At 43.6% G+C, this 23,793-nt stretch overlaps 1 protein-coding gene across 2 annotated transcripts in view; it reads right to left on the bottom strand.

Moving 5' to 3' along the window:
- FARP2 (FERM, ARH/RhoGEF and pleckstrin domain protein 2) overlaps positions 1–23,793 on the bottom strand; it is a 67,880-nt gene that overhangs the window by 7,023 nt on the left and 37,064 nt on the right. For both annotated transcript variants that reach the window (XM_041486986.1, XM_041486987.1), the window contains exons 13-22: positions 14,028–14,200; positions 9,199–9,288; positions 7,748–7,881; positions 6,811–6,892; positions 4,795–5,032; positions 3,854–3,984; positions 3,001–3,069; positions 2,522–2,611; positions 1,771–1,853; positions 733–851 (exon numbers count right to left, since the gene is read on the bottom strand). In XM_041486986.1, the coding sequence (XP_041342920.1) occupies positions 733–851; positions 1,771–1,853; positions 2,522–2,611; positions 3,001–3,069; positions 3,854–3,984; positions 4,795–5,032; positions 6,811–6,892; positions 7,748–7,881; positions 9,199–9,288; positions 14,028–14,200 (1,209 nt within the window). The remainder of the gene's footprint in view (positions 1–732; positions 852–1,770; positions 1,854–2,521; positions 2,612–3,000; positions 3,070–3,853; positions 3,985–4,794; positions 5,033–6,810; positions 6,893–7,747; positions 7,882–9,198; positions 9,289–14,027; positions 14,201–23,793) is intronic.

Raw genomic sequence — 23,793 nt, 5'->3', positions numbered from 1 at the left:
TGCAAAAGCAAGAGAGGCTGGGATTCCTGAGAAAGGCGGTTTTCTCTTGCCATGGTCCAGTTTGAAGTATGTCCAGCTGAACTGGTTACACAGCTCCTACACCGCTCTGAGCACATCAGTCTGGGTTTCATTACTCGGTTCTGCCTGGGGCAGCTGACTCACAGGATCAAACGATGGTCTGGGCTGGAAGAGACCTTAAAGCTCATCATTCCAACCCCCTGCCAAGGGCAGGGACACCTTCCACTAGAATAAAATCTGAGTGGTTTGAGTCACTGCTGTGTGCAACAAACAAAAATGACCACACTTCATCTTCAGTCAAGGAAAAGAACAGAGGTCTCCAAGAAAAAATACTCCATGTTTCAGCACAGCCATAACACCACCAGACAGGCACAGGAATATTGGGCTGTAAAAGCTGACCTCAAGGGACATTACATTTTGGACCAAAAAACTCACCACATAGTTAAATTGAGAAAAATCTATGTAAAGGGTGACTAAGGGACCTTATAAAATTAACAACTCTGCAATGGGAGCATCTCTGCTGCATTTAAAGCTATCTTGAACATCAGTCTAGGAAGACAAGCAAATCTCTTTTGATTAAAACCAAAGCCCAATTAGTTCTCCATTATCATATGAACTATGAAAATATGTCATTTATGTCATCCAACTCCCAAAAGGAAAAGCAGAAAGGACAGGAGAACTGCTGCTTTCGAGGAGGCAGGGAGCACCACTTACTGTTGGAGCGGTTGCAGACGGAGTTTTCCAGGAGCATCTCGGATTTCTCTGTAGATTTCTTGGCCATTTCAATGGCCACATTCAGGTCTTCCATCCACTTGCCCATCTCCAGGCGGGTACTGCAAGGGAAGCAGTGGGAATGGGCACCTGCCAGCCCAGAGCTGTGCCTGGGAACTGAAGGCACAGGTCACTGCCCAAAACAAGGGACAGTATCCTTCCATTAGAAAAATAAAACCAAAATCAGAATTTCTCCAAAGCAGGAGCTTTCCAGAGAGGAAACTGACCCCACACAGCCTCCACCTCTATAGTCAAGCCTTGAAACAAGACAAAATTAGAAATTAAACACTTGGACTTTACAGCAAATAAAACGAACAGACAGCTGGCAGGGGTCAGGAGAGGAATTCTGGAGATGGGGGATATGAGCCATGATTTTTTTGAAGGATAAATGGCAGCCTGAAACACAGCCCATCTTTTAAAGAGCACCTGACATCTCAAGCAACTAAAACCCAGCACAGAAAGAGGAAAATTCCTTCCCCCTGGCCAGGATCCTACAAGGTGAGACCTTCACAGGCCTTCAAGGTGTATCTGTATCCACAGGGATGCAACAGTGGAAGGTTTGGCCTTAGACAGAGACACAATATTTGTTTTGGTAACCACCTCTTTTTTTCTGAAAGTTTTTAATTTAGACTGAAAATTCTACACGTGGTCTAAGCCTAGCAGCAATTTTTATTTTTGACAGGTAACAGCTCCAGCTCCCTCCTGTGCTGGGCCCAGGGCTGGGGCAGCTCTGCAGCTGGGGTCTCACCTGAGCAGGGCAGAGGGGCAGAATCCCAATCCCTTTCCTGCTGCCCACGCTGGGGATCAGCCCAGGATAAATTACTCCTTCCCAAAATTCAACACTGAAAAAGGAGCTGTGGAGAGTCCTGGGCTAATTTTGAAGTCCAGAGGATGCACGAAACACCCCTCTGGCTCTGCACCACTTGAACAGTAACTTTCTGGAGAAGGAATCCACCAAAGCCACAGGAAAATTAGGATTACCTGGCTGCCACCACTATGGTTTTCTGTGCAGAATAGATTGTGAAGCAGTGTGGGACAGACCATTCATTCTCACTCTCCTCCACCTGCAGGAAAAGAAAGTATTTTTCTCATCAGTGCTCAGTCACCAATAAACACTAAAACTGTCCTGTGCTGGCTGGGACTGGAGTCAAACAGGATCCCAGCCCGGCTGCAGGAAGTGCAGAACAGCAACTCTTTGATGAATACCAGCTACTTTCAAGTCTATTTTGGCTCTATATGAAAATCTATGGTGTGTTTCTACTGCAGGGGCACAGCACCACTTCCAGCAGGGCAGGGAAAGGAAGGGTTGGGGCAGATTTGGCTCATTACTCACCGGGGGGTCGAGCACTATCAGCTGCAAACCAAAGACAGAAAGAACAATCCTGTTAGAAAAGGGGTGGGGAGGCAGGAGGATTGGTTACATGCCCAGGTGTGTGCAGGGGGACAAAACACCAGGATAAATAAATCCCTGTTTCCAGATCAGCCTCTCACACAGCACTGTGAAAATGAATGGGCAACAGGGTGTGCTCCAGCTGTTTTGCTAATGTGGAAGAACAGACTCATCACCTGCAGATAAAGAAAGCTCTGTTTGACACACATCAAGGTCCAGATGCTGCTGAGACCTGCCTTGGAGCAGTTTGTGGCTTTGGTCCTTGTGGCCTGAAGGAATTCCTCAGCCTGCCTTAGGCAAAGCCATTTCCTTAACCCTGTGGTGCAACATGGAACCACTTACCAACATGCCATGCAGAGAGAGGTGTCCATGGATTTTGAACTGATTTGTCCCTGTGACCCCTTTGCTTGTGTACAGTAACATATCTGAGAACTGGAAAGGCAGGAAGAGAACAATCAGTGTTCTGAAAGCAGCAGGGCCATGGATTTTTTGACATCTCCTTAAAAATTTGTTGTTTAAAGGCCACTGTAGATGCATGAAAAATGCCATTTCACAGTCAGTTTGGCCAACTACCCTTCCAGACTCTCTTTTGTTTACTTATAAAAGAGGAAATTAAATTTTTTAATTCTGTTAAAACTCTGTGCCATTAAGGAACCAAGTCGACCAGAGAGTAGTACCACAACCACACCCTCTAAAAACATTGCTTAGAGTGAGTTTTCAGTCTCAGGTGCTGATTTTCAACACAAGCACATGAAAACACACTTCCCCAGTAACTTTAGCTTGAAGACTTTGGGTTTATAAAAGTCAGGAGCAACACCCACCAGAAAGAACATCCGCTGCTGTAAGCCCTTCTTAGTGAGCTTGTACAAGCAACCTTCCCGGATAAACTCCTGCAGTGGAAAAGAAAAGGTTAAACAATGTTTGATCTTTCCTGACTTGAGGGAATTTTATTTTCATCCCAGAGTACACAGATGTTGATTGGTGCCCAGCAATGGCCACTAACAGATTTCTTGGAGGCCCGATGACACTTTCCTTCCCTTTTTTTTGTGACATGAATCAGCTCCTTGCTGCAGCCAGCATTTAAATCACTGAAGGAAGAGAAGGGAAAGGAGCAGAATTCCTGTTGGACACCAGCAGTTCACCTATCACACTTACATCCCACTGCAGTGACTGCCATAGCATCCCCAAAGCACATGCGATGCTCCTGTATTTATGCCCAGTACATCTATCAAAAACAAAGAAACAAAAAACCAGGCAGGACCTGCACAAACTCCTCTAATACAGAGGCACCCACACCAGTTCAGCCCAGTGCTGTGGCTCTCACCATCCCTGGGCTCTCTGAGTTTGCAGCAGGCAGGCACAAGCAGAGCTGGGAGTCCCTTTCCAGTAGGACACAGCAGCTCCCACTCACACACAGAGCACCACACCCCAGCACACCCAGTATCTGTACTGGAAACACAAAACTGCAGCCAGAGCTTAAGCAGGAGCTTTTCTGATCTATTCCTCAGAATATCACCAAGGTGATGACCCCATCATCCATGGCATTCACTAAGGGACAGTTACATGAAGCCTTTACATAGACCAGAGGGGCAGTGATGGCAAATCCACGCTTCAAAGGCACTTCCTTGGAGACAAAACCAACAAAGGCTCTAAAAACTGAGCAGAGGCACTTACCCTGCCGGGTGCTGTGAGATTGTCTATCCCAATCAGGTCATGCTGCAGCTCTGTGAGCTTCTGGAAGTTTTCCAGGCGGATGAGGCTGTGCTGTAGCTGTGAGGTCATTTCTGTGACTTCCTTCAGGGCATCTGTGTGGAGAACAGCACCAATGGGACAGAGCAGAGCAACCCAGCCCACCTATTTCACCCTGCAAAACTGGATCTGAAATTTAGACCTGAAATTTATAGCCAATTCTAGAACAGAATGGTTCATACAGAAGGATCCTATAATGATCACCCAGTCCAAATGCCAATTTAAGTGTATTTTAGAGAAGGGTAAAAAGAGCAAGTGACTTCACAGCATTTCCTACGCTTCTGGAGATCATTGTGTATCTGAGATTTTGCTTAAACAAAAAGTATTTACCATGTAACTGAAAGTAAATGAAAAAAATCAAACCATACTATTTCTGCCAAAGATTACTTTGTCATTAATGGAATTTTCTACACACGCTTCTGATGCTGCAAAACAAGCATTTTTTGGTCACATTTTTACATCTAAATGACAAAAAGTTTGTAAAAATAACTACTCTTTCTTTCCCTGCTAGGAGACAAGAAAAGGACTAATTTTCCAGTTTTGGTTGAAGTATTGGATCCATCATGAGAAAACCACTTCCTGAAATGCCAGCAAAAAGAAGCACTTACATTGAATTTGTGGACATAACTGAAAATAATGAACCTAAGTGTCCAAGGCAAGGCTGGACAGGGCTCTGAGCATCCTGATCTAGTAAAATTACTCCTGCCCATAGTGGAAGGGGAATGAGATGAATTTTAAGCTCCCTTTCAACCCAAACCATTGTGAGATTCTGTGAGTGTGTAATTCTCGTTTTGCCAGGGCACAGGCAGGGTTTTGGATGTGCCTGGGGAGGGGCTGCAGCAGGGCAGGGCTGGGCGCTCACTCACTGCGGCAGTCGGCGAAGTCCCGGTGCTCTGCTGTGTAGTGCTTGCACAGCCTCCCCAGGATCAGCTTGTAGTGCATCAGCCTCTGGATGGGTTTGAGCAGAAAGGTGTTGAGGGGCAGGTAGCAAACCTTCTGCAGCTCAAACTCCTTATAAACCATCTCCAGCTTCTTGAGGCGTTTGGTTGCTTTCTCCAGTTCCGTCAGGACCTCGTCGTGTTTCTGCAGGTAACTGGTGAACTCCTGGGGAAATGGACAAAAAGTGACTTGGATCAAAGGAGAGCAGTCTTTCATCATTAGAGGAAGTGGCAGGCAGCTCCCAGTCAAGGTCAAAATAGGTGTTTGTATGGCATTGTGCCCGTGCCTGCTGGGAATACCAAATGCTGGTGGTGGAAATAGCAGTCCCACACTCCTGCACTCCCATTCAAGCCACTGGTTTTAATTAAATAATTACTCCACTACTGCAGCACTAATATAAGTGTCCTACACAGGCACTCTGCTCCAAATAAAGTTGACTTCATTTCAGAAGAAATGATTCTGCTTTTAAAATATATGTATGTTTTTAAATTAAATAACCTTGTGAATGAAGATCTCAATAGGGGAGCGAAATAAATAACTTTTCTTTGTTTTCTGCTCAATAATCAACAAACACCTCTTATCAAGGTAAATGTAGGTGGTTAAATAAGCAACAGTGATACAAAACCTTCCTGTAATTATTTTACCATGTTTTCTTCTAAAATTGTTTCTCAACAATAACTCTTTGCAAGTTACTTCGAGACTGACTGAAAAAGAAAAGGTTTAGATGGGATATTGGAAAGAAATCCTTCCCTGTGAGGGTGGTGTCAGATACTAGAATCTGACAGCTCATGGCTAAAACATTGTTAGGAACCTTTTGCCTGTTATGGCAAACTGTATAAAGAAGCTACAGCCACAGAAGCCCAGCCCTCCCTGAAGATGCCTGACTGGAACTTTGGACTGAGAGTTGAGATGCCTTGGTAAGATAAAGGGAACACTATTATTCAGTAATCATGGGTCTAGTGATAATAAACAAAGCAGAGGGAAAAGAATGCATGCCCAAGAAAGCCAAACACAGCAGAAAATCATTCCTGGCTGGTTTGGGTGGGGGAGGCCATAGGCCAGGTTTGCACAGAACCCCCAAACAAAGGAGAGAGGAGGAGAGTTTTGGGTGAGTGGTGAAACATCTGGTCAGAGGCAGTGAACACCCATCTCCCCTACAGCAACTGGACCAGTTGTAAAACCCCCCAACCCCAGGAAGGCCACATCCATGGGACATGCACATGGGAGGCAGCTGAGGGGGGTCATGATCCATCAAAGACCCCCCCAAAGTGCTCCCCAGACTCATTCCTGTGGCCTTGAACCACAGGACTGCAGGGGATGCAAAGTGATTCTGCTGCAACAGACTGTGTAAGACTTGCCCCTCTCCAGGGGAGGTACCTGGGCATTCCACCTGGCCTGAGCACACTTTAATCCCTTGGATTCTATATTTTGGGGAGGATACTCACCAAAGAAGGCCAGCAGGACATGCACAGAGTGGTGATATTTTCTTTAATCTGTCTCTGTCCCTCTCTTTCTGTTTCCCCTCCTCTTTTCTATTTCTTTCTCTTCCCTCTCTCTCTCTCTGATGTTTACTATTAAAAAGCCTATACTACTGACTTTGTCGTATGGTCTCTTTTGCATTTCTAATCGTTTGAAGAACCAGACCATAGTAGGTGCTGAGGCCCTGGCACAGGGTGCCCAGGGAAGCTGTGGCTGCCCCTGGATCCCTGGCAGTGCCCAAGGCCAGGCTGGACAGGGCTTGGAGCCACCTGGGACAGTGGGAGGTGTCCCTGCCCATGGCAGGGGGTGGGATGAGATGGGCTATAAGGCCACTTCCAACCCAAACTCTCCTGGGATTCTGTGATTAATGGAAATATTAACCCTGAGCTCTGATCTCTGACAAAACAAAACAAAACAGAAGACCTCAATAATCCCCAAACTCCACGTCTTGCACGCTGTGTTACCTTCAGAGAGCGCATGTTCCTGAGCATGACGTCTCCGATGCGCTGGAAATCCCCTTTCACGTGAGCATTGCTTCTGCCTTCCCTGAGGAGGAAAGAAGAAAGCAACACACATGGGGGGTCAAGAAACTCCTGTTTTCTCCCTCCATCTTCCCTTGTATTTCAAGAAAATATCTAGGCATTTGATATCCTATTTCACTGTTCAGATTGAAAACTTGGTACATTAAATTTGGATGCTGCACAAAACAGCAAACATAAAGACATGCTTAAAAAACTGAGAAAGGACTAGAAAGGAACTTGTGTGAAAGTCTATTTGAGAGTTTTATGTTTCAGACCTCCATGTAAATGTCCTAACACGACCCCACTTGATTTTGTGAATTTTTTTTTGATCATACTTTGCTTATGTTGATTCACCTCCTTTTGAAAGGGAGTTATGCTGTAATATATAACATGTCAGGTCAGGAGAAAATAATACAAAGTTTAAAATACTAAAAACATCATCTGTGAAATAAACTGCATTGCAAGAACCAAACTCCCACCTTATTCACAAAAATTTTTCCTAGATTTTCACCTGGAGATTCATTAACTGGAAGGTGTGGAAAAAACACATGCATCCTGTTTTTGATCTTGTGTTCCTTCTTTTCTCTAAGGCTTGAGAGACATTATCAGATTATATCAACAGTTTATGATCTTAAAGGTGTTTTCCAAGTTAAATGACTCTGTGATTACAAAACCCTCAGTCTGGTGCACAAGTCATACCACTACAGGATATTATACACAAAGCAAAGTTTGGAAAATGGCCTTTGTGCAACGCAGTTTATACTTTTTTCATAGCTTTAATTTCATAAAAGATTTCTCCTTGCTTCCATTGATGCAGAAATACCAACTGCAGTCTGGTTTTGACGTGAGGATGTACAAAAAGGTTCCCCTGGTCGCTTACCAGAGTGAGAGCCTCTGTTCAATCTCCTTCAGAAAGCCTCGGTGGAACTCATAGATGGGGTCTATGTTGGAGAAGAGCAGTGTCATCAGGCCCTCTGGCATGGCATTCTCCTTGATCACGGCACTGCGGAACCACTGCCACAAACCCAGAAATTCCCATCAATGCCTCTGCTTCAGAAATGCATTTTACTGTGAAAATTCCTGCTCCTGCAGTGATGGGGGAGGAGAGAGTATGCACAGGGAAAAAGCAGGAAGGAAGGAGTAGTATTTAGGGAAGAAATAATTTATGAAAAATGGAAAGATGGGATTTTTTTTTTTCTTGCCAAATATGAGGAAGATGAGGCCCATGGCTGGCTCTGGGCACAAGCTTGTTTCTGAATGCAATGATGGGATGGTTGGGGACAGCTGAGTGACAGTCAGTTACCCAGTGGCTGCCCCTGCTGCTGCCACTTCCACGCAGATAAAACTGCTCTCAGAGGCCTGGAGCCCTGTGCCAGTCACTCAGCTGAAGACATCTCCTTGAGGTCACATTCCACACTTTAGCGCTTCTGGCAGGGACGGGGATATTACAAAAATCCTCTGAGATTTTTCTGAGGGATTCTCCCTTCTTTTAGGAGAAGTGCTGGGAAGCCTGTAGGAGGAATTGGAGTGAGATGGTGCTCAATGAGCTTGCAGAGAACACCTCCACTGAGGCCACGCAGCGTTGAGGGACTCAAGCTTTTCTTTAATGAAATTAAAACAACAGCTTATAGAAAGGCAACAGTCACAGTGCTCAAACATGGAGCTCACGAACAAAAAAGCTCTTTTAGAAGCACATGAACTAGAAATTCATCCTGCCCTCCCAACTGGGACTCACTTGTCTATTCTGGTGAAAGGAGGAGGAAGAAACAGAAGCAAAAAACAAGAAAAAACTCTTCAAACTCCCACGGGTTCGATGCCCTTTGCAACTGTCATCTGCTCACAGATCCAAAGGCACAAGGCTAAAAGCTTTCCAAGGCTAAAAGCTTTCCAAGGAAAACCACAGAGAAGACAGCCAGGTTATAAGCAGAGCTGGCAGATATCACTGAAACAGAATGTTGTGCAGTTGCAACACAAAATCAGAGTTAGCCTGAAAACATAGATTACTAAAAATCACGTAATATTAACAAATTAATCACTATTCAAGGTAAGGGACTCCTGCAAATTGTTTTTAGGCTTTCCTTGTTCACAGTTTTCAGACCAAAAGTTTGCCTAGATCATCAGGATGGCACAGGATGCAGCTGCTGGAGCAAGTGCTGGAAGTCTAGAGAAGGTATCTGCTCTCCCACAGAAGGAGCTATGCAACAAGGAAGGGGACAGCTACTTGGCTCATGGATTATGCTACATCACAAGAAGAAATTCCAAGTTTTTCCAACCTAAAAACCACAAATCTGTCTAAAAAAAGGGAAAATAAATAAAGTCAAGCCCACTTACCACTGTAATGACCTCCAGGTCCTTTAAATAGGTGCGTTCTGTGGCAAGGATCTCCTTTGCTATGAAGTATGCCTTGTCAGTGGGGCAGCGCTGGAAGGACACACAGCCACCAGTAAGTACTGAAACACAAACCTCCATTTCCTCCTGGGCATCAGCTCAAACCCCACATCCACTTCCCCTTGCTGTGTGCAAATGGAGCAGCTCATTCCAACAGGACATCTCTTTGTTCAGTATCACATTCCCAAATACTGACTTTACTATAAAATATTCTTTATATTGTAAGAGTATTAAAAAAAAAAAAAGCCAATTATATGTCAATTATAGTAGAATCATAGATGGTTTAGGTTAGAAGGGACCTTAAAGTTTATCTCATTCCAGCCCCCTGCCATGGGCAGGGACACCTTCCACTACACCAGAGTGCTCCAAGCCCTGTCCAGCCTGGCTTTGGACATTTCCATTACATGAACTTCCATCTCAAACCAAGGGATTTGAGATGGAAGTTCATGTAATGGAAATGTCATTTCCATTTTACAAAAATATGGAAACACTTAATCCAATATTCCTTGATTTTAAACACTTCTCTAACCAAACACAGCCCAACAGATTTGCAGTCCTTTTCCAAAACTGTTTCTTTCCACTTACAGCTTTTACTCAATCTACTCCTTTGAAGACCATATTAATTAGCTAGGAAAAAAGGAAAATCAAACTGCAGCAGCTGTTGGCTGCACAACTGCTCTGGGCTGCTCTTTAAAGAGAAGACAGAATGGATATGGAAAAACAAAGGAATGAATGGCAGCAAGAGATGTTGTGCAGTTACAACACAAAATCAGTTAGTCTGAAAACATGCATTCCTAAAAATCATGTCATATTAAGGAATTAGTCACTCTTCAAGGTAAGGGACTGCTTTGTCTCCTTAGCTTACTATGCTGTGCTGTAGTTCAGTGCCAAATGCCATTGAGTTATGTCAAAATTTGGTCTCCTCCATCTCTGCCCCTCCTGAGGGAAACACTGCTTTGAAAATTCTTTCTTCTGTTTCCTTGTTTGTTCTGAGCTAATTCAAAATTCTCTTTATAGAATCACTTTGAGATGCCTTCAGTGCTGTCAGCACAGCCACTGAGTGTTTCCCAATGCTCCAGCTCAATGTTACCCATGGAGGAGACATTCTCCTGGTTGCTCAGTAACCTCTCTATTGAGTCCAGAGAATCCCTAGAGGAGTGTATCCTCAAATAATTAATTTTGAGACACTGTCTAGTCTCTTTTCAGGTTATTTTATACTAGTTATTGTAGTTCCACATGTCAGCCCACTCTCTGGAGGAAGCATACTCAACTCACTCCACAGCCATCCCCTTCAATCTACCTGTCTCATGCTGTCAGGCAAAGTCCTACCTAATCCTGGCTTTTTTCCTTGGACTATTTCCCTGACTGACCTTTCCTTGGACTATTTACCTGACCTGACTGCAGGCTCATATGCTGTGGAACCTCAGTGGGCTTCCTCCATAAGCAGCCTCTTCCCAAAGGAAACATCATCATTTTTCTGGCCTCCCTGGAGCCTGAGATGACCCAGTTCACCATCTCACTTCCCAGCCTCAGCAGTTCCTTACAGACAGGAGAGTTTCTGCTATCAGGGATGTTTTTACACAGCCCTGGGTGCCTCCCCTTCTGGACTATGCACAGGATCTTACTGCACTTCTTTGAAATCTTACAGAGCATGCAGGTGTGTGAAAACATGGGAGCATGACTTCTACACAGGCAGGTAGTGACAGGGGAATTTTAAAAACTAAAACCACACCATGGTCATAACCTGTCACTTCTCATAGCCTGCATGGATCATGTTTTTCTCCACCTCTGAACACTTCTGCAGGTTTCTGCTTCATTCTCCAGCTGACTCTGTGCTCACCTGGGGCACAAGAGAGCTTTTATTTTTCCCAGGCACCTTCTCTTCCTTTCTCCCTCCCCATCACATCAGCCCTTTCTGTTTATTCTCAGAAGTTCCTGCTCTTTCCAAATTGCTCCCTGGTGGAATTTAGTGCCCTTAACTTGCTTTTTTTTCAGTCTTGCAGCAGTCCTAAGTGCATCCCTTGTGCTAAGTGCTGGCAGCAGCTGCTGGGCAGACCCTGCAGCAGAGTGGAAAGGCTGTCCCAGTGCACAGGGGCCCTGCCAAACACCTTCACTTCTGCTCAGGCTCTGCAAGGGGAAAGAAAATCAGCTCATGCCTCAAAAGCCAAACACAAGAACTCTCTGAGGTGGCAGTCTCCTTCTAGAGTCCAAAGAAAATGTTTCTACAACCATAGCAGGCATGCAGGCAAAGATCCCCACTTGGAAAAACTGATGTTTCACCATATACTGCACAAACAATCCCACCTGGAAACCTCCAGCACTCACCAAGCAGCAACCCCAGCTTGTGGGGAGTGAAGAGCTCTACTCTGAACTTGTAATGACCAAAATGTCTAACTTTTTACTTCAAACACCAGGTTTCAGAAGTGTTAAAAATAACTCTGAGTGGAGGAACTCCCCCAAAAAGCCCAGCTTCAATGCCCTTTTTAAAGCGGGTTGCCACAAACAATGCCCATTAGAAAAGAAAGGGGGAGAAATCTAGCAGTGAGATGAAAGAAAAGCACAGTGATTTAAAAAGAAAAAAAAACAGCCCTCATCTTTCTCAAGGTATCAGTACTGGACCAGCAGCACCATGGCAGCAAGGAGCAGACAGCACACATTGTGAGGGCAGGAGAGTTTGCAGAACATGCCCTGATTAACCAGGTGGAACTACAGCAGTATCACCTTCAAATCAGAGCTCTAGTCAGAGAGATATTGTAAGATTACATTTTTCTTGCAGAACAAAGCTGTAAAGCTCCTGTGAAATTTAACCAATTTCACAATGGTTTCCTCTTGTGTCTGTATCACTTAAAACAATGTCTCTGAATAGACATCAAAGCCTTGGAATACTCAGCAGTTGATCAAGCTCAAGATCAATCCAACAGAAAGAGGTTCCCTTCTAAGGAGTCTCACTTTCATAAATCAGTTTCAGCCTGAAGGAGAGCACAAGCTGCCAAAACACCAGACCTTGCAGAATGTGGCAGAAAGGGTTGGGCTTCACATTTAAGTCAGCTAACACAGTCTCTGCTCATTATTTCCAAGCTATAAGGATAAATGAGAGGAGTTATTTTTAAAATAACTCTGGAAACTAACAGTAGAGTGATCAGCCAAAGCTATAAACTCCTTCTCAAAAAGTCTAAATGAGACAGGGAAGCTGCCAGTGGGGTGGGTTGTCTGCAGCCCAGCTCCCACTCACTGGTTGAACCTTCCTCTCTCTGGCAAGCACTCACACCACGTCCACACCATGGATGTCTCTCAACAGCATCACAAAACTGCCTGGAGGTGCCCAAGAATGTGGTAAAGACACCAAAGAGCAGGGGCCTGTGACCTTCCTGCCTGAGGATCCTGATCCTGACAGAGGTAAGACAACCAGAACACTGGATGGGGCAAGCAGAAGAGCAGAAGCAAAGACCACACAAGGTGGTTTCTTCTTCTTTGTGGCTGTATGGAAAACTGCAGATCCCAGTGTGGCCACAGACTCCATACAGAACTGAGTTTGGACAGTGGAGCCTTCCTTGCACTGTAATGGAAGGCCCTGGATCCTTCTCAAGTACCAGAGCCAGCAAACCTCTCTGCAAGCAAGGCAAGGAGAGCAGAGAGTCTTCCAGAAAAATGATCATGGAACTCTGCTGTGGAATTCTTTATCCTACTGGAAGAAATGCAGCAAACCCTGAGCTCTACATGGGAGTGAGGAAAACCGCACATCATGTGGGGGAGTCCCTGGTTAAAGCAACCAGTGCTCACTGGTAGCAGAAAGAAAGCAGCCCAGGCAAGGAGCAGCACCCAGACATTAAGCACATCTTGAAGATCTAAAGCTATTCCTGGTTTGAGACTCACTGCACCTGCAAAAGTCGGGGCATTTCTGTCCCTCTCTTTCCAGAAAGTGAGGTTCAAGCTTCTGCAAGGCCACAGCACTGTTCACCTCTCTCCAGACAGAAGGGTCAGCCTTCAACAACACAGCCAGCTCTGCTGACCAAGCCCATGATGATATGGATGTGAGAGAATGCCCACGGGGCTCAGGCCCTCCACAGCTCAAAGGGAACACCACAGGACCCCTCTAACGGGACCACAGGGCCCATCTAAAGGTCCTGTTGTGATCAGAAAGCATGACCTGGAGGAAATATGTATGGAGAGATGGAGCAATGAGACTGTGACAAGACTGCATGGGAAGGAAGGAACCCAGGAAACTAACTCCTCACACATTAACAAATAAGGATCTCTGAGGACCATTGTGTCCAGCTCCCCACTCCTTGCAGATCCACCTGAAAATAAACCACATGACTAGGGGCATCATCCAGATATTCCTTGATCTTTGTTAGGCTTGGTTCATGATCACTTCCCTAGGGAACCCGCTCCAGGGATCAGCCTCAGGGTGAAGAACCTTTCCCTAACATCCAACCTGAACTCATTTCCGTTCTGGGGTACAAAAGGTGGATTTTGAACACAGTTCCCTGACACACTGCTCCTGCTGAAACAGAGGCAGGTGGTCCCAGTGGCCATGCCAAGAAGACACAAGAAGATGCCAGGAGGGCACTGGAAACTCCTGCCACAACAGCACAACACATCTGACCAACCTTCAGCACCAGAGTTCTGCCAGAGCCACCACAGAACAAAACACAATCAGCATTCAGCTCCTCACTGGCACCTGCAGTGCCCAGCACAGCTCCCACCCCACACCTTCAACAGCCAGCACAGCTCCCACGTGGCACCATCATTCCCCAGCTCTGTGCTCTTACCTTCCTCTTCATGTCATCATCCTCTTCTATCCTGGCACCGCCAGCATCGCTGAGGACAGGGCTCAGCAGAGGGGACGAGCCCTGAGTGACTGCATTCACCTGAAAGGCTGGGGTCAAGCCCAGGGGACTCTTCAGCACAAGGGAGGACAGCTGGGGATGGTCCACAGGCAGGCCTGGGTGGGAAGACAGCAAGAAAATGGAGTGGAAAAGGAGAGAAAATTATTTCAAAGATAGCGCAAATAAGGTGATTACCCACTGTTACAGCAAACCAGCATTGCAATCTCATATTATTTTTAAAAAGGTACAAGAGCAAGAAGACATGCAAATCCAAAGACTTCAGTGTGTATTTCAAAGTAAAGGGGGTGTTCCCTGTATCCCAGAGGTTACAGGGCAGTGCAGTAAGGACAGACACAGCAACAACCATAGTGAAGGGAAGGATAAATTGCTTATTGTCACAGAAAAAGTGCTGCTGAGTAGCAGCACAGTTCACAACAGAGGGTTATACTGTAGGGACTGGAATACAGCTTTTAATTTTTGCTTTTCAATTTAAGAGTTACTTTTCAACACAGGGAAAAGCTAGGATGAATTATTCCGTTGCTTGCCACTCCACAAGACAAAGTATGTTAGAAGTACATTCAGAATTTAGGTTATCTCCAAAATTCATCCAAAGGGAAAGGAAAGCCTATTGCTATACAACGAGGGAGTGCAGAAAAAATTATTTCCTGGCTTTTCTAAGTATACAAACAGAACATTCTCAAGGAAAACAATTTTGTAGCACTGAGTATTAACTGAATCCACAGCTAAATCTGTTAGAAGCAACAGGTACTACTTTGCTTTAGGTTATTGAACTTTTTTTTTTAATTATTATTACTATTATGTGGACCCTTTAGAGATTTCTGACAGGTCACAGTGAATTTAAGCCCCCTCTTTTCAGCATGTAGACCCCGCCCCACTTGGGAGTGAAAATGACCATTCAAGATCAGCTTTTTTGGACCAAAGGAAGGTGACAGACACACTACACCCACAGAATTCCTCCTAATCTCACATACTATTTTTCTGATCTTCCTTGTGATACACAAATGAGTTTTCTCAGATCAGGCAACTAGACAGGTATCAGCACTTAAGCAGGTACAGCTGAAACACCCTCCCAAGCCTCCCCAGCAGGATTTGTTGTGTCACGAGTGCTGAACCACCCACCCGAAGAAGACAAATGGGGAAATCAACAGCCAACCCCAAACTGCCAAATCATCACTTCCCAGACTACTTAGAAATCATCACAAAATCTTAACATTTAAAAAAAAATCAGCCCTCACGGATATGCAGTATCTGCTCACACCGTCATGGGTGCTGCAGGAGGAGCTGGGAGCTTTCGATTCCCAGCTGCTCAGGCTTGGAAAGCACACCCAGGGCGAGGCAGCCCCAGCCTGTGACTCCACATGGACAAAGGCAGGAAGCTAAACAGAGCTGCACTCGGTCACCTGGAAGAGATTCAGATCATCCAGGCTGCTGAGTTAACTATTTGTACACTAGTCCAGCACCAATTCTGGAGCAGATTTTTGATTCTCCCTAAGCATTTTGTTCATTCACCTCAGGAAAGCAACACTGAAAAAACATTTGTTTCACCTATCCAGGCACAGGATTCAAGTTTGCTTTTACATGCCAGGAATGCTGAAAAAACAGCTTCCAAACAAATGAGTTGCAGGGGTGAGGAGCTTCTTTAAGTTCTTGGAATTTAACATGAAGTAGCAACAAATTCCAGAATCTGTAACTTGAATTGCTTCCAGACAGCCTGAAAGCTCAGACACAGTGGGAGCAAATGGAATATCACTGCTATAAACCACCCTGCTTTTTTACTCTGGTTGTTCTACCTTTTATCTCCTCCAACAGAAGATGGCCAGGAAATTAACTGCAAACATTGAATCTGAAAGCAAGAACTGCTCCCCAGAGCCAGAATGCCTGATGGAAATGAGGCACGTTCACAGAATCATGGAATGGTTTGAGTGGGAAGGGACCTTAAAGCCCATCCAGTCCCATCCCCTGCCATGGGCAGGAACAGCTTTCATTACACCAGATTGCTCCAAGCCCCATCCAACCTGACCTTTAACACTTCCAGGAATGGGGCAGCCACAGCTTCTCTGGGCAACTGTGCCAGGGCCTCTTCACCCTCACAAGGAAGAATTTACTCCAGCTAAAACTTCCCTCCTTCAGCTAAAGGCCATTCCCTCTTGTCCTGTCACTTCCCTTTTTTTGGTTGTTTTTTTTTTTTTTTTTCCTGGAAGAGGCACTAAGAAGTCACAGAGAAGCTCAAGTTAGCTTTTTGGCTAACATTTATTTAACTAAATATTTAATCTAAGCTCGGTGTGATGGTGTCTTGGCAGATGATATTACAGGTGAGGACTGAAATTTTCATTCTCAAAACCCAAGTCTTCTCCACCAGAGCAGCACAAGAGGACTCCAGGCAAGCAGGTAGGATGTACAGCAATTCCTCATTCTCACAGAGAAGGATGGTAAAGGGAGAAGCCATTTCAACTGCTGCTCAATGTAGAAAACTCCTAATTAGGTTTAAATATTGACGCGAAGATCAGAACATGTGAATGATTCCCTCTGACATCAAACCTTGGTGCTCCGAGGTCTTCCCTTCCCCACAGGCAGCATTCTCCAGTTACATTTAAAGGGATTACTCCTTCAGAGGGATGTTTCTGTGTTTCAGTGTTCTGCACCAAGTGGAAATTTGTTCTGTACAAGTCACACAAACATCCCAAACTGGTATCTGTAAATGCTGGGAGCACAGCCCTCCATGCATTGATGTAGGAATTCAAGGCTGTAGCCCAGACAGTCAGACGTGGTGCATCCTGTACACAACAAACTTCTGCCTCTGCTCCACACACAAATGCACTTAAGGCAACATACAAAAATGCATCAGCTCAGTGTAAGATTCCACATACTCAAAGATCTTCAAGTACACTAATACTTCTTAGTTACACTACATAGTTAGAAACATGTCCTTAAGCAAACAAACCCAGTTTCACAGAGCCCAGCATACACCTGATAGAAATAAAAAATAAAAACTAATGAACATTGTTCATTAGTAAACAAACGTTGTAAAAGCTCTGTAGTATTCAAGAGCACAGCTACAGAATCTGGTGAAAATGCTGAGGATATCCTCCACAGCTACTGTGTAATATTGGTCTCATAGAAGCAGGCTCCATTTGATTTTCACTGAGATAACAAGCAGAATATTAAGATAACAAACTTTTGGCATCACTTCCCAGTTTTCTTCTCAGCAGGTATTTCCATTCTTCAATCTAAATTCAATTCCTACACAGAAAGCCAGATTTGAGTGTACAGGCTGGCCAAAACAAAAAATACACGTTCTCTAAGCTTTATGCCTGGATGCTTAAAATAATTCAGACCACTAAAATAGTACCCCAATAATACTGAGCATTATGGGATGGACAAAAGCTATGTGAGGGTCAAATGTCAGCAACAGCTCCTTATCAAATGGAGTGTCTCTTGCATTTGACAGAAAACCTTTAGAGATACAACTTTATTATTATTATACCATTGCTATTACTACTGCTTCAAAAGCAGAGATTATTTGCAGGCTAAAGCCCTGCAGAGGCTGACCAGAGGACAATGGGAGCCTGCCAGAGCCTCCCTTCCACCCCATGCCCTGCTGAACCCATCACATGCACAGACCAAATGATTATTTCTAGAGTGAAAGTACACAGTATTACTTCCAGAGTGAAGTCACTAGCAAGCTGATGTACCACAAGTAAAATCCTGGATATTTTCCCTATCTTCCTTATTTCAAAACAACACAACTAGCAGCTTTTCCCTCTGCAAATCTTCCCTTTAAAAAGATGAGAAATAGTTGGGAGATAAGAGAATCTTGAAAATTATCTGAGAGCCTAAAGAACCATGCAAAAGACTTTAAATTCAAAGATCTCTTTTTTATCCTCCAACAGGTACAGGTCACATGAAACATTAAAGCACATTTACAGCACTTGGCATGCGCCCAGTGCTGTGTACCTGTGAAATCACATACCAGAATCCCAAGGTTGGCCCTGGTTTTATGGTGACACACATAAAACAGCTGAAATAATCCCAAATAACCATCCTCCTTCTGCTACCTTTCCACCTTGCAAAAGCCCTGTTTGCAGGGAAGAGGATTTACCTAAACATTGGCCACAGACACCTGAACAGCCTGCCAGCTAGAAAACATGCAACCACCCTCACACGCTGTGTTTGCAAAAAAGGACCATCTTCCAACAAAAACAGATATACAGGAGAGAGAGTTCAAGGGATATACCCAGTTTAAAGGAGAGGTCTCCACAATAAATATAATCCCTACAAAGAAATCTGAGCTTCTAGTCCCATTTGTATTCCAAGCAAAAGATCTGCACAAAGCAGGAATTTGAAACCCACACACACCAGTGTTTGCCTACTGTGCTCTACTTCCAATGAAGTTCTACAGGGGGAAAACTGTGTGGAGAAAGCTGGGAATAAAACTATAAGATGCCTTGGCTAGGAGAACAAATATTTATTCTATTTCAAAGGTAAAGGTAATAAAAATAAAGCTAAAAAGCCCATGTTGTCATTTATATCAAAGTTTTCCTTGTTTTATTGCATAAACAATTAAAATTATGAATTAGTACAAATCTGTAGGTTCATAATTGGCAATCTGAACAGACACAAAGATACTCAAAACCCCAACATATAATTCAATAAACATTTCCCATATAAAAGATAAAGTTCAAGAGATCAATTAAAAAATTCCAGCTCTCTTGGTTTGAATGCAATCTTTTCCTGGCAAGAGTAGCACCTATGGAACTGGGGAGTCCCTCTAACCAAGGCACACGAAGCCCTGTTCGTACCGATAAACAGGAATTTTGGGATTCCAGCAACTGCAGAACATTGTGATTTTTGAAAATGTACAAGAAACCTTCCCACAGACCAGGTTCAATTAATCATGTTCCAAATTTGAACTTCCAAACCTCCTGCTCAGCCACTGGAGTGATCCTATGGGAGCCCATGGGCAGGTGATTAATTAAGAGGATTTTATGAGGTGTTTGGAACTGAAAGGTCTCCCCATCTTCAGACAGAGGATGTATATGTACAGCCATACATATACACACAGTCCTTGTGACAAGTGAGGTGTAAGAGTCCCTAAAATGGCAGACAATGACAGCTGAAGGACTGCATTGACACCTGTGATTACACTCATTCAGTACTGAGTAATTATGGCTTAGAACATTTTGCAAAATGACAATAATGGGAATGACTTACCGACAGGTTTGCACCAAAAAAGCATAAAATTATAACAACTTTTATTAGTGTCTTCACAAAATCTTATCCCTACCAAGACTTGCAACTAGACAAAAACTACCACCACCACCAAAAAAAAAAAAAAAAAAAATCAAATAAAAACACCCAATACCAAACCATAACCAAGCCACCAAAAAAAACCAAAATAAAAATCCTTTAAACAAAATCACCTATGACCACAATACAAATAAGCACAGGAAAAAGGAGATCAATACTTGGTATTATCCAGATTATTCAGCAACTCTGAAATTCACTGGAAATTAAAGTGAAAGTTGAGGGTAGCTTGATATATCACCCTATTCCACCCTAAGATAACATATGGCAAGTCCTGGGAATATACAGCATGTATTACTTGACTAATGAATACTTTAAAATTACAAAGTCTACACGCAATAGGTAACACAGGTTAGTAAACTTAACAAAGCTTAACCAGTTGGTGGATAGGTCAGAGAATATTCCATGACCCATGCTTTGTGCAAATTAAGTTTCATTAACTGCATAGATGATGATAAAAAAATGCTCTGATGTAGTGCTTTACATTTAAGCATCAGAATGGTTATAAGTACACACATAGAGAAGTACAGGTGGGGATTAAATTGCTCACTCAAAACACCCATTTTGCTTTCTCTCAGTTGCATTGCAGGGTCCAGTTGAGCACTGCAGAGCTAAGCCCAGCAGCCTGACTGGGCTTCCTCACTTTTCCCAGTGAGGACTTTTCTCCTCACTGGGAAAAGCCACTAACACTGGCATGCATCCTACAGCTGCCTGGCTTTGCTAAAACAGAACAGAGACGTGGAGGGATGGAAAAGAGCCCTGGCACACTCCTTTGCTGAGCTGCAAACAGCTGCTGGCTGCACTGTGTAGAGCAGGAGAACACACCTGGACACCCTGTGGTTCTCCTGCTGGAAAAACACAGCACCAAGACCTGTGCACTGGCTGGAAATGCTCCTACCTGTGTGTGTCCCCAGCTCCCCACGGGGTGGGAGGCACAAAGCAAGTGTGCAAGAACCTGCAGAGGTGCAGACTGGGAGGAGCAGGGGCACGACCACTTGCTGGGCACAGTACAAAGTTTACACACCTAGGTTTTATCTGCTCTACCTCAGCTCCTCAAATGCTGCTTTCTTGCATGTGATACTTGACAAAGATCTTCTCCATCTTGTCATTTTTCCTAAGTCATTTCCCCTGTTGGTTCCCGCAGCAGAGGTCACTGCAAGGCTCCTGGCTCTCACACTGCCAGCTCACCTTCATGAAAGGAAAGCTTGTGTTCTCAGGGCACAAACAGAAATCAGTACCAGCAACTAAGTTTCAGCATCAACACTGTAACAAAAAATAAAACAAACTCCAGGGAATAATGCTGGAAGTTCAGCAGCATGGCCAGGACTCAGGACACGCCACACTGCCCTACAGTTCACTGCTCCCCTCCTGCTACCCAAAAGCAAATGAAGGGGACAGAGCAGGGAAAGACATTCCTTGTCCCACCTTCTCCTGCCACCTCAGGAGCCAGCCAGGGGAAAAGAGACAGCTCCACTGCACTGAAACAACCCACACAGCTCCCTGGGGAGGTCTGAGCTGCTGCATTCCCTTGAGGGCAGCTGGTTTTCTCTCCATCTCTACCAGAAAGTGAATCTGATGTCTCTGAAGGAAATGATGAAGAACCTTTGCTCACAGCTTTCTTGCTATAATAAAAACTCTACATATGGGCCAAATTTTCTGCTCTTTTTTGTCTGTCTGGGAAACCTTGAACAAAACAACACAGCTCAGCAAGCAAAGATATTCTCAGAAGCCATATGGCTTTGGAAATCAAGTGAAGCACAGAAGGAAACCATGACAGCTCTATGCTATCAGTCAGCCAGAGCACAGATAGAACTAACAGGGGCACAGCAGCAGCTCTGAACTCTCATTCTGTACCTAAAACCTTCATCCAAACACATCTGTACCAGGGTCAAAGGTCCCCTCATCTCTTCCTCAGCTGTGGATCCACACAACTTGCCCTAAGATAGAAGACTGGAATCATAGTCACTATCATTCCTTTGGAAAACAAAAGGGGCACTACACAAAGATAATCTTATTGCTTTCTTAAAAAAAAAATCCCTGAGAGTTAGAACTGCTAATAAAAGATCTGCACAGTTTAAAATAAAATAATAAAAACATTGAAGATGTCTTTTCAAACTATGGTGCAAGAAGGCAAATTAGCAAGCCTGTACATTGAAAATACAGGCAGCTTTTTACTAAAATCTTTTGAAAATGAAGAGAATTTAGTTGCATTTATTCCCTATTCTAAAACATTTAAAGGAATGCTTGTGATTGAGGCACAAGACATGAAACAGAGGCAGACACAGTTATATGTAATAGCTGAATCCTGATCCTCTTTTAAAAAGATCAAAGATATCAACAACCTTTCTCTACATCTTTATCTATATACTTGTTCCTGATGCCACCACCTGTTACAGAGTTTGCAGACAGAATTCTGCATTTTGCTGATTTTCTTTCTCTTCCTTAGGTTACATAATGTAGTTCAGTCTGGGAAGAAATCAGACAAATCACCTAAAAATGTACTTAAATCTCTCTACACCAGCTCTCTACACCACTACAGACCTCCTCCAAGCCCTGTGTCAAAATGTCACACCACACAGCCATGACATCATCTCCACAGGCCTGAATGAAGTCCCACAAAGAGCCAGAACACACATTCAACAGGCAAGAAATAAAATGGAAGTAACATACAGCAAGAAAAAGAGCACCTTGTAGTTCATTACTGGAGATCTGAGCTGATATTTTGTTCTCAATGTGCTTTGTCTTTCTGTGCTGCTGGCAGAGGGGACAGGTTTCTCATGGGACAGCACACATTTCAATCAAACACAAGATAAAAGCAAGCACTGTGCAGAATAGTTATACCTTGGTAAAACTAACCTGGAAGAAATGGGTGACTAAAGGAGGTTTTACCTCCTCGAGTTCTGCCTCATGTTGAAAAGTATTCTATCAAAGTTTTAGTTATCAGAATTTTGAGAAATAATAGTATTATTTAAATGCTTGAGTAAACAATTAAGGTCTTTAATGATATATCAAGACCATATTTAAACTGGTAGCAATAATATTGACCATAAAGTTATGTTTGTAACTAAGCTGCTTATTTTGGAGGCATCAGCTGTATTAGTACTGCACTCTCACTGCAAAGGACTGAAAACTGGGCAGAAGGGAACCCCAAAACCAAGTGGCTGAAGATGATGCTCTCCATCACAAGATTTGGGTCAGGTGCTATGGATTTCCCATGCTTGCTTGCATATGGTCTAAAAAATGCTCTTACAAGCTGAAGCTCAGAATTTCACTCCCACAATCCACAGCAGTTGGGAAGGACATTTCACAACTTTTGCTGTTTTGCCTCAGTAAATGTTGCTAAATTAAATGTGACCAGTTAAGCAATAATTCAATTGTCTTTTCCATTACACTTCCTAACTTTCAGTTTATGTCTCACATAAAAGTCACCTGTCTAAAAGAATTTACAAAAGCCCTGAAGCTCTAACTGTTGTCTATAGTATCTACCTCTCCTAACAACTCAATTTTTCAGAAAAATTACAGTATTTTTCTGAATACAGTCCATATTTTAAAGAAAAAGTTTAAGCTAACATCAGGTTTACCACCAGCTGTCCTCCACAGATACTTTTCTGAAGTACTTTGTATTTTTATGCAGAGTAATTAATGGACAAGAAGGGAAATGTGATGGGGGTTAAGTGCTTTTATAGTCTCTGTATATGTCCAAACTGCTGCAAAACATTTGCTGCTGGACTGTTGAAGGCACCTGGAAGTCAGAAAATAAGCTTGTCTTCACAAGAAGTTTGGAAACTGCTGTTTCCATTTGGTTGTATACACATTCCCTCTTCCAAAGGTAGGTAGAGGCTATTTATTCTTCAAAGCATACCACAGACATGTTGCATAGGTTGGTATTTTAAAACTGTCCTTCAGAGATGATTTGAAGATTCTTCGGGGTTTTTTTGATGATGGAAACAAAAAAAAACCCAAAATGAGGATCTTGTTACAGTGCAGGAAAACAGGCAATTTAGTGGATGCAGCTGCTGATTAACAAGCATGTGCAGAAGTGACTGTTTTATTTGGATTTTGGAGGAACAGCATATTATATGAGACTCTTGCAGATATGTCTACAGCTGAAGAAATCCTTCAGTATACTGTAAGTTGTGACGTCTGCATGAGCCAGTTGATACTTCAAATTCTCTGAAATCAGTGTTTTTCCTAAGTGTAGTATTTTCCAACATTGTAGCCTGTTATAACCCATTCCTGATGTAGTGTGATGCACAGAAACACAGCACCAAAACTTGGATGCTTTGAGGGATACCGAAGAGGCACACAAATCAAAAAAAAATTTAAAAATCAACTATGTTTTCATTGACTGATACCACACCCTATTGACTTCCAAGCCTGAAAA

Source organism: Pyrgilauda ruficollis, unplaced genomic scaffold (assembly GCF_017590135.1).
Source record: "Pyrgilauda ruficollis isolate IOZ18807 unplaced genomic scaffold, ASM1759013v1 scaffold79, whole genome shotgun sequence".
Classification (NCBI taxonomy): Eukaryota; Metazoa; Chordata; class Aves; order Passeriformes; family Passeridae; genus Pyrgilauda; species Pyrgilauda ruficollis.
The sequence above is the reverse complement of the archived record's forward strand: the minus strand, read 5'-3'. Positions and strand labels throughout refer to the sequence as shown.